This window comes from Candida metapsilosis (genome assembly GCF_017655625.1).
Source record: "Candida metapsilosis strain BP57 chromosome Unknown scaffold4, whole genome shotgun sequence".
In the NCBI taxonomy this organism is placed as follows: Eukaryota; Fungi; Ascomycota; class Pichiomycetes; order Serinales; family Debaryomycetaceae; genus Lodderomyces; species Lodderomyces metapsilosis.
This window is the reverse complement of record NW_027138162.1, coordinates 665,067-681,390: the sequence shown is the minus strand read 5'-3', so window position 1 is coordinate 681,390 and position 16,324 is coordinate 665,067. Positions and strand designations below refer to the sequence as shown.

Genomic DNA, 16,324 nt, shown 5'->3' with positions numbered 1-16,324 from the left:
ATATTGTATAAAGCTTTACATCTCAAACAACTTTTCGCCATTTTTCAACCCCAAAATAAACCGAACATCGATACATAAACTCAAACTTTTTAACAATGGCAACAAATTGAGCAAATCTCGATCATTAGAATCATTAATCCATCCTTCAATCCCAATGGCGTTATCTTCATGCATAGCGTAACTTATTGGAGAATTATCCAAAATCATGACATTCTTCAACTCATCATCACGAAGATATCGTGATAAATCTTTGATGTATCCCACACCAGGTCGATAAGTACAATCAGAACGATAATATCTCTTTGTGAAAATGTGAGGCTTAATGTAATCTGAACTTGATTGAATCTTGTGTTGTTTGCCCTTTTTCTTTAATGAATCAATAATCTCCTCTTCAAGCCAATCAATTATTGGATCTGCATATTCTTTAACACTAGCAGTGAATATTTGTAATTCAAACCATTGACTAATTTGCGTGAGGAAATAGTCACAATAGGGTCGTTTGTGGACATAATATAGTGATGATACATTGTGCAATTTGATTTCAATCATTTTCGATTTCGAAGCTGGGTTAAATGTTCTAGGTCCACCTCTTGAAAGTGAATGGATCAAGGTTTCATCCAAGTCTAATATGAGTACCTTTTTCTTTCGTTTACGTTGAGGATTCCTCGATAGTGGGAATAGACGTAGTGGAGGTGGGATCATATATTTGGAAAACGATGATGGTGATTTCACTTCATTTGCTAGTAGGTTGTCCTGTCTAATTTGCTCAACTTTGGCGTCATCGTACTCTTCGGGATCGGACTCTAGTGGTGTCAATTTAGCTTTGGATCTAGTAGGCTGTGGAGTCGATGGCGGTGCTCGCGTGACTAAAGGATCATCGATACTATTATCAAATGCGTCTAGTTTCTCACTGTACAACTGTTCTTTCTTCTCTGGTTTAGGTCCAAATCCTAAAGAAGTTTGAATCAAGACGAATGGGAGGATTACAAGGCTGATCAAGATGGACATAGGTTTAATGACGAGGTAGTTGGGGAAAAAGTAAATGATCCGACCCACTTGGAGAAAGAATATGATAATCTGTGAACGCTTGGGTATAGTTGGTGGTGTTGATGGTGATTCAGACTTTCCCAATGCTGTAGATAGATTAATTTCCTGATCCCTGTAAGTCCCTTCAATCTCTTCTTCCCCTTCTTCTTCTTCTTCTTCTTCTTCTTCCTCCTCCTCCTCTTCCTCAACATCTTCCAACATTTCATTCTCTTGTTGTTCTCCATACAAGTCATCAACTGTATCCTCTCTGGTCTCTGGGAGTCTACAAGGCCCTTTAATTGAATTAGGATCATCGCTCGTAGCATTCTCCTCTCCCAACGACTCAATTTGCTCTTGCTTCTCCAGTCGTTCAGCATCAACATCTCCAGCCGAGGTATCATCATACCCCTTTCCAGGTAGGATATTCTCAAAAGAATTGACAATTAGTTTGATGGAGTTCATATCTTTCGAAACGTACAGCTATTGTCTGTTTTCTGTTTTGCCTGGTTTGTTTGTTTAGTTAAGTTGTTGTATCTCCTTTCTATATGGTTTCAATGGACATAAGTGAACAAAATATATATAATGTATCGCTCTTTTGCGATTTGTCGTTAGTTGTAAAGTTTAATAAATAAGATTTTTTTGGAAAGTAAATGCTAATAAGTAATTGTGTAATCGAAGATGAGTCGAAACGTGTTGTTGTAGTTGTAGTTGCGTTGCTGATAAATCAGATGAAATATAATGATCTCTTCAATTACACGTGGCAAGGTAGAATAATGGAATCCCGGTAGGAAAGAATGCAATAATATAAATAGAATGACTAATGCTTTGATATGCTTATGGTGTGTGGGACAGTAGTGAGTTTTATATCAGTCCACTCAGAAGTTAGATGATTGATATCTCTTCTTCTTCTTCTTCTTTGCTATTTTAAGGCAATTGACAGAATGGGTGAGACTATAAGGTTTTTTTTTTATTATTTCCGTTGGATTTATAGACTCAGAAGTGACACAAACCTTTCAATACTAAAACTCAACAATTGGAGAAAGATTTACAAACAAACAATAGGGCAATAACAATCATTGTTCAACGGACGGATGATCTGATTCCTATTCTTCCATCTCCGCACAACTATAAATCACTCCACCTAATACAAAATGCGGACTTTTTTTTTCTTTTCAGATTAAGGACAGTAGAAATGAAGCCCCAATATTATAATACTACATAGTCTCTCTCCGTTTGAGCCATATATTGCGTCATTCGGTTTACTAGAGAAAACGCCGCATCTAATCCAAAGTTTGATATATTATGTGCGTCGTATAGGCTAAACGAGAAAAAGGAATCAGGCGGTAATGTCTATTCCAAACACCTAAAGGCTAAACTTTGTTAAACTCTTGAGGTGGTACACCTACGTAGTTGCTAAATTTAGATAATATGGGTCCTGCTTGCTTTCTTTCTCTGCGTCTGTGCATCATCTCATTTTCTGTTGGCCTGCTTTCATACATACATTGATTATTTTTTTTTTTTTTTTGGGCTGCTGCAAAGCTTGGTTGGGTTTAACTGCGAAAGAGGAAAACCATTCTTTCTTTATTTATTTTTTGGGGTAAATTGGGCGACCCCAAAAAGTAACTCAACAGAAAATGTAACATACATATTTTACATAGCTGTTTTCTTATACGGTCATTCGAGCAAATAAATGGCTCTTTGTTCAAGCATACTACTTGTTTTGCTCGTTTCTGGTACCCATCGGAAAATTATGAAAGTTTTGAGTAGATCATTCAAATGTGCAATTGCTTAAAATAGAAACATTGCTCTTGGTATTGAAGAAACTATACCCCGTAGACTGAGAAGTTGCGTTTTCTTCTATTACTTTCCCATGTTCTTAGGCCATACCATCCCAAGTCTGATGGTAGTCTCTGTATTCGCATGTAGATAACCAGCTAGGCCAACACTACATGCCTACACCCTCTCTTTACTCGTTACAATTAATTAATTTCTATTAAGTAGTTACTGCTGTAGATCGATTGCAAAATTACTTTCAAGATTAGTTTGAACCAATCTCATAATATTAGCATCAAAATCAACAATATGTTCATGATCATCAACAATACCAGCACCGGGCTCACTAGACTCCAACTCCACCACTTCTTCGCCAGGTTTTCTCAACTGTAACTGATTGGTATTGAAACTCTTACAATACTTGCATTTCAACCCCAAGACATGATATGCCACATTTGACTTACCCTTGCAATCATTACAACTAATAATACATCGCCATTCATCATATGGAGACGGCATGGGACTTTGATTGATTTCTTGATCCAATACTCGAAATTGTTGGTCAACGTTTACAATTGTCTTTTTACACAAGGGACACTTGTATGAATGTTTGGTTAGCTCTTTGAAACAATGTTGATGGATGGAATGGCCACATTTCATAAACATGACTTTTTCAACTGATGTAAACAAGTATTCATGACATATGGTGCAATTGCAATGAGTTGTATTAGAAACACACTTGTGTCTATCCTTTAAATCGATGGATAGACAAATATTGCATACATCACAATGGAAATAATCTTTATCCAAACCAAGTCCTAATCGACATATTCCACACTTGTCACAATGATAAATATCCTTGTTTATATCATTGTCGTAAAGCACACATTTCTTGCAGAAATAGTTGGCCAATTCTTGTTCACAATTAATACAGTAATTATTATCAAGAACCTGAGGAGTATTACAATGCATGCACAATATGTGTTTGACTTTATTACGAATCATTTTGTGGTCTTTGATGGCTTCATCGTGGCAAAATGGACAGCCAAACCATTTATGACAAGTAGGGCATTCCAATTTACAGTTGCGTTGGTAGTGACGACATCCTAATATATCTCTTGACTTGTCAAAATAAGATGGTATCTGATCCTCTTCGGATATAACCACCTCATCTTCATCAGAGTAGTCATCATGCTCCTCCTCTTCTTCTTCTTCTTCTTGGCCATCATGTACATGCGTATCGATGCTTCGAACACCCTCAGTTGTCCTCTCCGTCCCATCACTGAAATACCTTGTGTCATCATCATACAAATGCTTTTGCAAACCAAGTTGAGCTAATCTTTCCTTTTCCTCTCTAAGTTGGGCATTGATATATCTATAATAATTTCCCATCATCAATCTTGTAACCAACTTGTTTTTCGATTCTTGACTCACATCCAAGCCTTGAATAGTTTTGATTCTACTTCGAAGAACCTCTTCTCTTTTGAAATCCTCAATTGAGTCTAGTTCCGTCAACTGGCGAATCTTCTCCTCGCCAAGCTTCTCTAATTCAGCATCACGAGTAGCAAACTTGTCGTCAAAAATGGAATTAACGTCAGTCTCTTCTGTGTTGCGTTGTGAGTGTGCTTCTTCCTCCTCGTCATCATCTGATTTCCGCAGAGTTATTTGATTGAGAAAGTTGGCAATACTAGCTTGTCCTCGACTGATCATCTCACTAAGCATCGTGACATCGAACCTGATCGCTTCTTCTGATTCATCTTCCAACTCTTCTCCTTCTACCTCAGCGTCACTAGTGTCATCTGGTAAGGTTACAGCCTGGTGTATAATGGCAGTCAAAGAGTCAATTACATCAGTGTAACCAGTATCAAATTTATCCAAATTGGGTAAATTAGGTAAATGAGGTAGGTTTGGCAAATTAGGTAGATTTGGTAAATTAGGTAAATTAGGCAAGTTGGGTAGATTAGGTAAATTGGGTAACCCTGGTAGGCTGGGAAAGGTGATATTTTCAAGAAATGATAATCGGCCTATCTGTTCTAAGTCATATGTAAACCCATCTAGTTGGTCGTCATCTGTGATATTTGACTTTGGATCAGCAGAAGCAGCAGCAGGAGTGGCTCTGTGACTATGAGTAGTCATTTTTCCATGCAAACCTACCTACTAGAGTGTGATGAAATGAAATAAGTTAGAAAAAAGTAATAAATAATATTTTTTGTTTCTTTTTGTTCTGATTATATAGACACATTACTAACAATCACTAATTAGTTTTTAGTAAAAGAAGAAGAAGAAGAAGAAGCATATTTAAACAAAACACTAAAAATATCAAAAAACAGGCGAACTAGTACTTAAAACTTTTTACAGAACTGTCTTTGGTATTTGATCTATATGAGTTATTTAGGAGCTATTATACAGTGTGTAGCATTAAAAGGTGAATTGGGCGTTTATAGTCGTATAGCTCTTATCGTTCTCCAGAAGTGCGACACTTGAAGAAGAGAAACCGGAAATAACCAAAACTACTCTCTCATTCTTTCCGTCTATGGTATCATGCAATACCTCCCAAGCTGAAACTAGGGGACAATATTGCAATTATTCTATACAATTGGATTCTTGACAGTATCGGTTTAGTCGTATAGTTTTGCACTACAATGTATAAATTTTGCGATCAACGGAGTTAACAAAATAAATAATCACACGACACATGTCATTTGTCATGTGAAATCTTTCTCCTCTGCAAAACTATCTCCATCACCAGATATGCACCAACAGAAACATAAAAGGGGACTCACTTTAGCCCCTTTAAGAACAGTACTTTGCATATACTTCACCTGTCAAAGGGAACAAGAAGTTTAATGGAGTGAGATACAATTGTGCAATTGTTGTAGCTTGTCCCACGTTATGTGGTACCGCCACTCAGAATGGTAAACTGGAGCTTCAAAAGCGTCTTCTCTTAGTCTTCTTACAAGTTACTTTAGAATTGATGTACAATACTTTCTGACTTGTTCACATTCAGTTGTGAAAGTGCGTCGGAATTCCTACTGATTCACGTGACTTCTTGCTTGAGCCTTCTCCTCGGTACATAAGACACCCAACTAGTCCATTATTATGCATAAACCACCATATACTCCCCAGACCTCTACTCGCTAAAACATCGACTTCCAGTATAGTCTTATCTTTTGGAAGAACTAGCTCATCACAGTCTTCAACAATCCAATTTCATGCTAACCGCATCCACAGCAATAAAAAAACCAAAAATCCAACCAGAGGGAAACTGAGAAAGAAATATTATTCCTTGATCCTTTTTTAAACTTTAATAAGCTATAGCGATTTTTTATTATTAGAAGATGGAACAGCGACATAGACTTAGCACTTCATCATTGGAATCATTCGCTAGACCTGAGCCATTGGGAAATATCCAATCAACTCCTGTCTCTCCTAGCACGTCAACACAAGCACCTGGTTACTATAGACCACATGATGTTGATGATACACAACAATTCACCATAGACTTGAACGATCTAGAGTCAACGACTGATCTACAACAGACCCAAAGTAAGCTGGCTACGAACTTGAAAGAAGAGCTGTTTTTAGCCGAGAATAATGAAACTAATGGTTGGATTAATGGCTATTCTGTCCCATACAGCTTACTTCGATATGGTTTGGCTAGTGATGAATCAACAAAAATTGAGTTGGATTATGATCATGGCGATGTTCAGTATTTCTTCAATCCTGTTTGCCACTTGAATGAAATTGAACATTCGGCATTTGGGAGAAAGGATTCAAATGTGTCAACATCTAATGCGTCAAGTGAAGATACTGATCAGAATAAAGAACAAAGAAACAAATTTATCCAGAATCAAGATGAAACTATTCATGCTTATTCGGGATATATTACTATCCCCAAGATATCATTCAATATCCCATACCCATATAGAAACAACAAGAAACAGCTACGGGCAATGTCTGATGTTCCAAGGATTTGCTTTCAAAATGCATTTGTGGTGGGAGATGTAACTTATGTGTTTGGTGGCTTGAGTAATACTAAGCAATCTACTTTCCACCATATTGGCCTTCCACTGAATATTGATATCAACAAGGTGTCTATTCATTTCCCATACAAGGTGCCACCATTTGTTGATTCAAAAATGTTGACTACACCATTCTTGCACCCAAACCCCCATTTTATAGCCTACAATGCCATCAGAGGAACAGTAACCTTTGTCAATACACAAAACTTGAAACATTTTCCAGGTCACTTGCTTTCTATGCAATCTACACAAATTACTGCCAAACATTATTTCTTTTATGGTGGATTTGAAATTCAAAATTTGTCAGTCAAGTACCACGCAGATATCGATCGTTGGATTATTAGAAAGCAGATAGTTATGAATGAAGATGGGTATATACTTGATTCATCTAATTTGAAATTTATCAAAATTAGACTTGAGCCTAATAAGATGAATACCTCGCTTGGCAGAATAGGAATGGGGATATGCTCCAACATATACCAACCACCAAATGAACGAGGCGAGAAAATAAGTGTCGGTGGTGAATTTAATCGACCTTTTGAGAACCAAAAGCAACCCCTGCCACAAGCCTTTTCTGAAGCTTCCCATAAATCAAATCCAAGTGACCATTCAGCAAGTGTTTCGGTAACAAGAAGTAATACAAAGAAGGCAAACTTTGAAAGAAGTCGACAAGATGTGAAGCAAGATGACGGTGAACGAGAGCATCAACCTCTGCCACAACGTGAGCCTAAAACTGAAGACTCGCCAATGATGCGAACAAAACAATCTCCAACTTTGCAAAGAATAGTGACTACTCATTCCATTGACTCATCTTTGAGTGATGCAGTTACGAGAACTTCCTCAGCATCAACTTCCTCCCCCAGTTCATCGAAAATGGACAAGATCAAAAGCAAATTCCATCGCCCTAATTTGAAAAACACATATTCTGAAAAAGTACGTGAACATCGCTCAAATTCAACAAACAATCGCTCTGGATCAAGTAGTCGAGCAGTATCACCAATCCTAAATGCATCTAGTCATTCCTCAAACTTGAACCCTACAACTATACCAACAGCAACCCCCGTAACAGGGTCAACTTCTTTGGACTCGGCCACCACAACCAATGCAACGCCAGCAAATCCTGCAAGTGCCACCAACTCATCAATTCTCTCACCACCAACAACATTAACCCCCGAAGCTTCTTTGGTTTGCCCTACGGTTTCAAATCGTCCAATTACACCAATACTTCAATTACAGAATAAGCACAGTGGAGCAGGTAGCGATGGCGGCACCAGAAGTGGACATTCTACTCCACCTGATGATGGTGCTAGGCAATCACCCAAAAGGAATGAAAGAGAAGTCTTGGAATTTGTGCGATCATATTCGAGAGGTGGATCATCGAAATCTCGTTCAAGGGGTGGTTCCCGTTCTGGTGAGTTTCTGGGAGCCATCGAAGAAGATGATGATGAGACAAACAATTCAGCAACCTTTTCTGATGGTGAGGAATGTTTTGAAACTAGAACTCGTTCGTCAAATCCATTATTCAATGATAGTAACATCTTGTCCAACGTTAGTGTGTTTGTATTTGGTGGATTCTACCTCGATGATGACATTGACAATAATGGAATTCAACATTTCAAAGCAACTAATGATATGCTCAAGATTGACTTGACGGCAAAGGATGAACCAATGTCAATTTCCAATTTCACTTTTTTGCCCGATGCATTGGTTTCGAAAGTGGGTAGTGACCCTGCAAATTCTGATATTGTGCTTGATGAGGATGAAAATTGGCCTAGTCCAAGGGGATACTTTGCTTCCTATATGATTGATTATAGTCTAGGATTGGATGAAAGGTGTGAATTGGATGTGGGGAAGTATGACCTGGCAACGTTGACACCATTTCAGGCTCAAGCACAAGCAGGCATGATCAGAAGAAGTGGGACACCTGAAGGAAGTGTTGATGGCAGCGCAGGTTCATTTCAAGTAGGTGGTGGTGGTGGTATAGGGAGCGGTCCTGGAACTGGGACCGCGCCTAGTCTCGCAACTAGCGGCTACGAAGAGCCATCTGAAGTACAATCATACTTTGACAAACGATCATTCATCATTCAAGGTGGATGTGCAGAAGGGAATCAATTTTTTGCCGATTTCTATCGCTTCATATTTGAAACTTGCAAATGGGAGAAGTTCACTACATATGCGTACGATTATTTCAATATCCCCCTTGAACCAGGTGCAGATGATGATGGGTCATTATACACCAAGGAAAACATGGTGCCAAATCCTGAGTTGAAAGAAGCTGAGTTACGTTGTTGTCATCATACATGTGTCTACTACCAAAATGAAGAACGTGATTATTTATTCTTTCTCGGTGGTGTCAAGTCGGATCATTTACGATTCTTTGATGAAGTACCTTACAAATCAAACAAATTTGACGTATCACGATTGAGTAAATTACCATTGATGACGAATAATACAAACACAATGAGGATCGCCGTTTTGAATATCCAGACCCAAACGTGGCGCTTCATGAGATACTACTATGATATAAACCACGCCATTAGTGATTCGTATCTTGATAGAGTAATGGAGCATCCGTCATTGGTGAATGCGAGAATCTCGCATTTAGCAGGGTCAACAACAATGACGGGCAAAACATTGACTTTGGCTCAAGGATTGGTGATTATTGCTCCTGAAAAGAAAGAAGATTTGGTTAAATTGAGAAAGGAAATACCTACTGATGAGATGTTGTGGGGTGGAATTATTCAATTGACTTTTGCTGGTCTTTAGAATTACAGCTGGGAGAAGGTTTTCTTCAGCCTTAAGCTCCTTGGGCTTAGAATCGGGCAGTTGGACCCTTTGCCAATCCACAGACGGATTTGGCGTTTTAGCGGAATGTGCAGCTTACGGTTCGTTACCCATAGACTGTGATATGAGAAGCTTGAGAAGAAGAAGAAAGTGCTTCGTTAATGGTGTGCTTGTGTTTCTCCAGACGACTTGATTGTGCTAGATAATAAACGGTTCAATTTGCCTGTCATTGCGCTTTTAAAAGTATTGATAGTGATATGTAGCAGATGCATTGATTTTAAATATATACCATCAATGTCTTATGGTAGACTACACTGGGATCGATGTACAAACTGTTAGCTTTTCACCCTCTTGTTATACCCATTGTAAAGTCGATAATCTTTGAACTCTTCTGCACGACAATCAGCAAAAGAAAAAAAAATTTTTGAAAGTTGCAGCAAATGAAAAATTTTGAAATCCTCGCCATCATCAAACTTAGAGAACCTTTTTGATTCTATAAACTCACACACAACAAATCAGAAAAGAAAATGTTCGGAATCGGTGGATCAGCAGCCCCTCAAATCTCCTCCCAGGCCAAATTACAAGCCGCAGAAGCAGAATTGGACATGGTTACAGGCATGTTCAACTCGCTTGTATCACAATGTCATTCCAAATGTATAAATAAATCATACAACGAGAGTGATATTACCAAGGCTGAATCTTTGTGTCTTGATAGATGTGTTGCCAAGTATTTTGAGACTAATGTGCAAGTTGGTGAGAATATGCAAAAGTTGGGTCAAAGTGGACAATTTATGGGAAGGAGATAAACTGAACCACTGAGTAGAGACTGGTTTAGGAACTCAAACGAATGAGGCTGCATTTGCGGCTATATCTTTATCGGTAAATGTTGACTTATAAGTAGTTATTTTGTTTTGTATATATTTACAGGAATGTATAATCCTTACTTAGACTATCAAAAATATGGATCCCCCAAGTATCTTCTCTAATTGAATCCAAATGCTCTAGCTAATCGTAACTTGACACCTTCAACAGTATTCAACTTTGGCCTAACATCAAGCCAAACCTGTCCCGACTGATCATTCTCTCCATTATAAAAATCAATCACATACTCAATCTCTTTGCCACACCGATTAATAGTCCAATCATGTCTATCAAAAGGAGGCAGCTGGCCCCATAAATACAGCTTGATCCAAGCTCTCGGTGTCAACTTTTTAGAATCTCCTTTAAACGAAGTCAAAGTAATGCCTCCACATTGCTTCATCGCTTCCTGGTAATGGGAACCTTCCCACATGGTGATGTGTTTCCAAGCACGTTCGTTTACAAGGTTATGTATGGGCACAATGACTTTCATGTCCTGGGAGTCAGGGTTCCAGTTTTTGCGTTGCATGGCTTCGAAAAATTGCTTTTGGCTGGGGTAGATCCAGTTTTGATTGGAGGATGTGCGTGGGATGGAACTAATTTCTCGATCGGTTGGTAGGTTGATATTGGAGGTGGTTGTGTCTTGTAGTGTGTTTGAAATGGTTGATGAGTCGCAAGTTGTTGTGGAAGAGGGAGATGTGGATTGTTGTGCATTTGGTACTTCGACTGCTGAGTCCGGGGTTGTGATGCTGACTGATACTTTCTCTAGCCATGCAGCTCGACTGTCGTGGTTAACTGGACACACCTGTGGTGGTGGTGCTTGTGCATCTTGTGTTGGTGTTGGCGATGAGACTAAATCCTTTTGCGCTAGATCTTTCGCATTGGTATCTTTATTGGATCCACCACCTGTTAGTTTGGAAAGCCATGATTGTCTAGTAGAGTGGTCTACTGGACACTTAGGTTGTTCGTTGCTGTCCGACATACTGTTGTTGTAATGCTATTGGGCGGGTGTTTATGGAATCAAAATTTTTTTCCTCAGTGCTGCTTAGTCAGTTTAATTTGCAGACATTACAGTGGATAAGAGTAACAACCGGCAACGTAAAATATATATATATCCATTTTATATTCATTTTCTACAAACTCTACCTCCACTAAGCTGCTTAATAGATCTTTTTCTTTTCATCAATGGAAAACTCTCCTGCACCGGCATTAACAACCAACAACAATCCACCCACAATTGACAAGATTTGGAAAAACTCATATCTCAAGAAATCTCTTCTTGCATCACGACCTCCATAACTCCAGAAATGGTTAGTAGTCACATTATAAACAAACAAAAAGGTCAACATTACCGCAGCAGCAAATTTAGTCTTGTATCCAACTATAATGGAAGCACATGAAGCTAATCCAACAATGATGATAATTACTCTACCCATGGACCATTCTGAAGAAAAGACAAATCCTAGATATAAAAGCACCAACAAGAGTCTTCCTGCTAATAAGAAATATTTCTTGTTATCTTGATTATTCAACATTGGTAAGCCAGGCATATTTAATGATCGTTTATCTCTAACAATTGAATCTGAAAATGCCAACACCAACCCACCAACAACTGACAAGTTTCTCAAGATAAATTGAGAATCAAATATTAACCCATAAATCATACCTTGACCAATAACAACAACAATTAACGCAATAGTAGCAATATTGATTTTTTTCCTAGCAATCAACATTGTTGAAGCAATAGACATGACAATCATATTTTGAATTAAAAACACAATGGTAAACCATTTCCAATAGTGTCTGTAAATGTGCAAGTAATAAACTTGTTCATTCCATTGAGTGAAAATTCTCATGGTATCTTCATAGAAAGTAGCAACTAAAAAGGCTCTTCCAATAGCAGGAACATAGGGTTTTAAAGGTTTAAATTTTTCATCAATGAAATCTTCAAAGTGTTTGGTGTAAAGTTCAAATTTTTCCAAGAGTGATTTGGAGTTGGTGATGGGGCCAATGGTGTGTGGTTGTCTTGGAGGAATACCAAAGTTTTGAGGCGGTTGTTGTTGTTGTGGTGGCTGCTGATGTGGGTTACCATTGAATTGATTTGTTGGACCACGATACGACATTTGTTGAGATCACACTTTTTTTTTTCTGTTATATAAAGTAGGGTATGAATATGATGAGTGTGCTTGATATACAGCTATGTCAGTATCGATAATTGACTTTGGCAATATGTGGTTTTGACTGTTTGATCTCCGTATAAGAATGTGTGTGTGTGTGTGTCAAAGTGTTTGAAAAATTTCCCTATTGAGGTTCAGATCAACAACAAACAGAAAGAAAATTTGGAAAGAGGACACGCAATACACTACACCCATACTACTACCACAACTACTACCACAACTACTATTACTACTACTATACACTATACACTATACACTTAGTCTATAGAGAACTATACATCTCACTCTCTACCTCTTGTACATCGAGCAGATTGTCAACGGTTATATTTTAAGCCTACTTCTCTTAGTATACTCATAGTACTCTCACTCAATGTGTCAATGTTTGATATTTCCTAATTAGGAAGTTGCGGAAAAATGAGAGTAGTGTCAATGTCACAAGAAGTAGTGTTGCGACATGTCAAATAGACTACACTTACTACACTATGTACATGGAAGTATACCACCGAAGCATGTGTTTACAACTGAGTAAAACTAACAAATTTTGGTTTAGTATGTACATACTCCTCTTTAGTCATTCTTGCAATAACACTTCCACCATCCCCCCCTTTTGGGTTTTGTATTTCCTACAGTATTTGATTTGTTCTCGGTTTTTCGGAGTTAATTCCTAAAACAGAAAATCATATCGGTCATAAACATTTGTGTCGTTGTGTCCAAAGTTTAAAAAAAAAAAACCAGCATTGCATTGTGCATGGGCATATTCATCCACATTCAAATTCAAACTTGATTCCACCAGCACACAGTCTTTTAGTTGCATCACAAACTACTAACTACACCCTTTCTTTTGGACTATATAAACAGTTGAAGGATCCTTCCATTTCAAAGTTTACTTTCTCTTTTAATACTCAACAACAACTAACTAGTCTCAAAACACAATGGCATCAAATCCACCAGGTAAATGTTGTACTGAAGCTAACCTCCATGAAGGTACTCCAATTGGATCTTTTAAACAAATCTTTGATTTAGATACTTATACAGTTGGTGATGAATCATTGGATAAAATCATTATCATCATTACTGATATTTACGGTAACCATTTCAAAAACACTCAACTTATTGCTGATGCCATTGCCAAGAATGGTTATAGAGTCTTGGTTCCTGACATTTTGAATGGAAACCCATTGGATACAAGTAAAGAAAATCTTCAAGATTGGTTGAAGAAACACACTTTGGAAATCACTGAACCAATAATCAATGGATTCATCAACAAGGTTAAAACTGAACTCAAACCTCAATTCCTTGGTGCTATTGGATACTGTTTTGGTGCTAAGTACACCATTAGAAACATGACTGAAACAGGACCATTAGACGCTGGTGCAATTGCTCATCCTTCATTTGTCACAATTGAAGAAGTTCAAGCAATTAGGAAACCACTTATTATTTCAGCTGCTGAAACTGACCCCATCTTCACTACTGAATTGAGACATCAAACCGAAGTTGAATTGGCTAAATTGGATGGTGTCAGATATGAAATTACCGTGTTTTCTGGTACTAGTCATGGATTTGCTGTTAAAGGAGATTTATCTCAACCATTGGTTAAATATGCTAAAGAAAAAGCATTAAATGATCAATTGTGTTTCTTTTGGAGTGTTGGGTTGGTTAAATCAGGAGGAAAAAGCTCATTATAGAGGAGGACATAACTTCAATGTTCCTATTTTTAGAGTTACAGTTTTATAGTTAAGCTTAGACACTTGAATACAACTCTGATCAAAGCTTATCGAAGTGTAGGTACATAAGGATTAAGTCTTGTTTCATTGGGAAAAGCGGAATTCTCTTTATCAAAATAAATTGCGCACATAGAAAAACCTCAACCCCATCCCCATCCTCTTCATCCCCACGCAATGAATGAAAAGTCACAACTACCAGTCCACATCCAGACAGAAAATACCCCATTGTCCACCCGAAAAAGATTATTTCTCCAATTAAGTCTTGCTACACTTTGTACGTTGCTCTTTTGGTTCAGTTACTCAGGAACTACAATTCTTCTCAACACGTGGTTATCCCTTGCTACACCAGATAATCCTGATGGTCTTTGTCCAATTGTTCCAAAACTTAACGTTACTGATATCGTTAATGCTAAGACACTCAAATATATTCTCCATGATGAAGATTATCATAAACAAGAAAGGGAGAGATTATTAGGAGCTATTCGAATCCCCACTGAAGTTTACGATGATATGACCATCCCCAAACTGATTAAGAATTCACATAAACTAGTTCAGTCTGACCCCAGATGGGAACCTTTCCTCAAGTTTCATGAATACTTAAATTCAACATACCCATTAGTTCACAAACATTTGAAAGTTGACAAAATTAATCATTTGGGATTAGTTTATACATGGAAAGGCAAAGACTCCTCAAAGAAACCCATCATTTTGGCTGCTCATCAAGATGTTGTGCCTGTACAAAGGGAAACTTTGGATCAATGGACTTATCCTCCTTTCAAAGGTGGCTTTGATGGTAAGTACCTTTATGGAAGAGGCGTATCTGATTGTAAAAACTTGCTAATTGGATTACTCAGTACAATTGAGTTACTTTTGTCCGAGGGAAAGTTCCACCCACAAAGAACAATTATATTGGCATTCGGATATGACGAAGAAAGTGCCGGGACTGGAGCTGGAGAAATTTCCAAGCATCTTTTATCTAAATATGGATCTGATTCCATCTTGCAAATTATCGACGAGGGTAATGAATCATATCAAGAAATTGAAGGGTTGAAATTGATCCTCCCTGCAACTGGGGAAAAGGGATATTTGGACTCAGTAGTGGAATTGTTTACACCTGGTGGTCATTCAAGTGTACCTCCAAAACATACCTCCATTGGAATCATGGCTCAATTGATTACTGAAATTGAAAATAATCCATTCTCACCATTACTCACTCAAGTTAATCCAATTATGGGGCAATTGTTCTGCTTAGCTGAACATAGTCCTAACTTGAACAAGGATTTGAAACGTAACATCTTGAAAGCTCAAGTTGATGCCAATGCAAATAAGAAAGTTGTTGAGTACTTGAACTCAAATCGTGAAACAAAGTACTTGATTACTACGTCTCAGGCTATTGATGTGGTTGAAGGAGGAGTCAAGTCTAATGCCTTGCCTGAACATGTATCAATTTTGATCAATTCAAGAATATCAGTTGAAGAATCAGTACAAGATGTGATTGAAAAATACCAATTCCATATTGAATCCATAGCTAAGAAGTTTCAACTTGGTCTAATCTTGAATGGCAAAGAAGTGATATCTCCTACCGATAATGGATACTTTAACTACTCCCTAGTTGAACCATTGGAACCAGCACCAGTATCACCAATAAATGGCGAAAGTTGGAACTTGTTTGGTGGAGCGTTACGTTACTTGTATGAAGAGCTTGTATTCCCCAAGCTGAAAGATACATTTGTCGTTGCTCCATTCTTGTCTACAGGAAATACCGATACAAAATCGTATTGGGATTTGAGTAGAAATATTTATCGATACCAACCGGGGTTGCCTAATGGGGCAAGTGGGATTCATTCTGTTGACGAGAGGTTGGTCTTTGATGGACATTTCCATATTATTGCGTTCTATTATTACTACTTGCAAATGATAGATCAAGCCAATGATGCAAAATTTTAAGCACATAAACACA

At 37.9% G+C, this 16,324-nt stretch overlaps 8 protein-coding genes across 8 annotated transcripts; 4 read left to right on the top strand and 4 right to left on the bottom strand. All coding sequences in view use genetic code 12, as the record gives it.

Moving 5' to 3' along the window:
- Positions 1 to 15: 15 nt before the first annotated feature.
- Positions 16 to 1,488, bottom strand: I9W82_003689 (Nem1-Spo7 phosphatase catalytic subunit; the record flags this gene model as incomplete). The annotated part of the gene is made up of 1 exon (XM_067692680.1): positions 16 to 1,488. One exon carries the CDS (start codon positions 1,486 to 1,488, stop codon positions 16 to 18), a length of 1,473 nt encoding a protein of 490 aa, XP_067548086.1.
- Positions 1,489 to 3,027: 1,539 nt separating this feature from the next.
- On the bottom strand, positions 3,028 to 4,935 carry I9W82_003688 (uncharacterized protein; the record flags this gene model as incomplete). Its single annotated transcript, XM_067692679.1, has 1 exon — positions 3,028 to 4,935. One exon carries the CDS (start codon positions 4,933 to 4,935, stop codon positions 3,028 to 3,030), a length of 1,908 nt encoding a protein of 635 aa, XP_067548085.1.
- A 1,202-nt stretch (positions 4,936 to 6,137) lies between these two features.
- I9W82_003687 (uncharacterized protein) lies at positions 6,138 to 9,587 on the top strand (the record flags this gene model as incomplete). The annotated part of the gene is made up of 1 exon (XM_067692678.1): positions 6,138 to 9,587. One exon carries the CDS (start codon positions 6,138 to 6,140, stop codon positions 9,585 to 9,587), a length of 3,450 nt encoding a protein of 1,149 aa, XP_067548084.1.
- A 545-nt stretch (positions 9,588 to 10,132) lies between these two features.
- Positions 10,133 to 10,411, top strand: TIM10 (protein transporter; the record flags this gene model as incomplete). Its single annotated transcript, XM_067692677.1, has 1 exon — positions 10,133 to 10,411. The coding sequence occupies one exon, from the start codon at positions 10,133 to 10,135 to the stop codon at positions 10,409 to 10,411; it is 279 nt and encodes a 92-aa protein (XP_067548083.1).
- A 176-nt stretch (positions 10,412 to 10,587) lies between these two features.
- CYT2 (cytochrome c1 heme lyase) lies at positions 10,588 to 11,445 on the bottom strand (the record flags this gene model as incomplete). Its single annotated transcript, XM_067692676.1, has 1 exon — positions 10,588 to 11,445. The coding sequence occupies one exon, from the start codon at positions 11,443 to 11,445 to the stop codon at positions 10,588 to 10,590; it is 858 nt and encodes a 285-aa protein (XP_067548082.1).
- Positions 11,446 to 11,623: 178 nt separating this feature from the next.
- ERV29 (Erv29p) lies at positions 11,624 to 12,586 on the bottom strand (the record flags this gene model as incomplete). The annotated part of the gene is made up of 1 exon (XM_067692675.1): positions 11,624 to 12,586. The coding sequence occupies one exon, from the start codon at positions 12,584 to 12,586 to the stop codon at positions 11,624 to 11,626; it is 963 nt and encodes a 320-aa protein (XP_067548081.1).
- Positions 12,587 to 13,572: 986 nt separating this feature from the next.
- Positions 13,573 to 14,325, top strand: I9W82_003683 (uncharacterized protein; the record flags this gene model as incomplete). The annotated part of the gene is made up of 1 exon (XM_067692674.1): positions 13,573 to 14,325. One exon carries the CDS (start codon positions 13,573 to 13,575, stop codon positions 14,323 to 14,325), a length of 753 nt encoding a protein of 250 aa, XP_067548080.1.
- A 213-nt stretch (positions 14,326 to 14,538) lies between these two features.
- I9W82_003682 (uncharacterized protein) lies at positions 14,539 to 16,311 on the top strand (the record flags this gene model as incomplete). The annotated part of the gene is made up of 1 exon (XM_067692673.1): positions 14,539 to 16,311. One exon carries the CDS (start codon positions 14,539 to 14,541, stop codon positions 16,309 to 16,311), a length of 1,773 nt encoding a protein of 590 aa, XP_067548079.1.
- Positions 16,312 to 16,324: the final 13 nt, after the last annotated feature.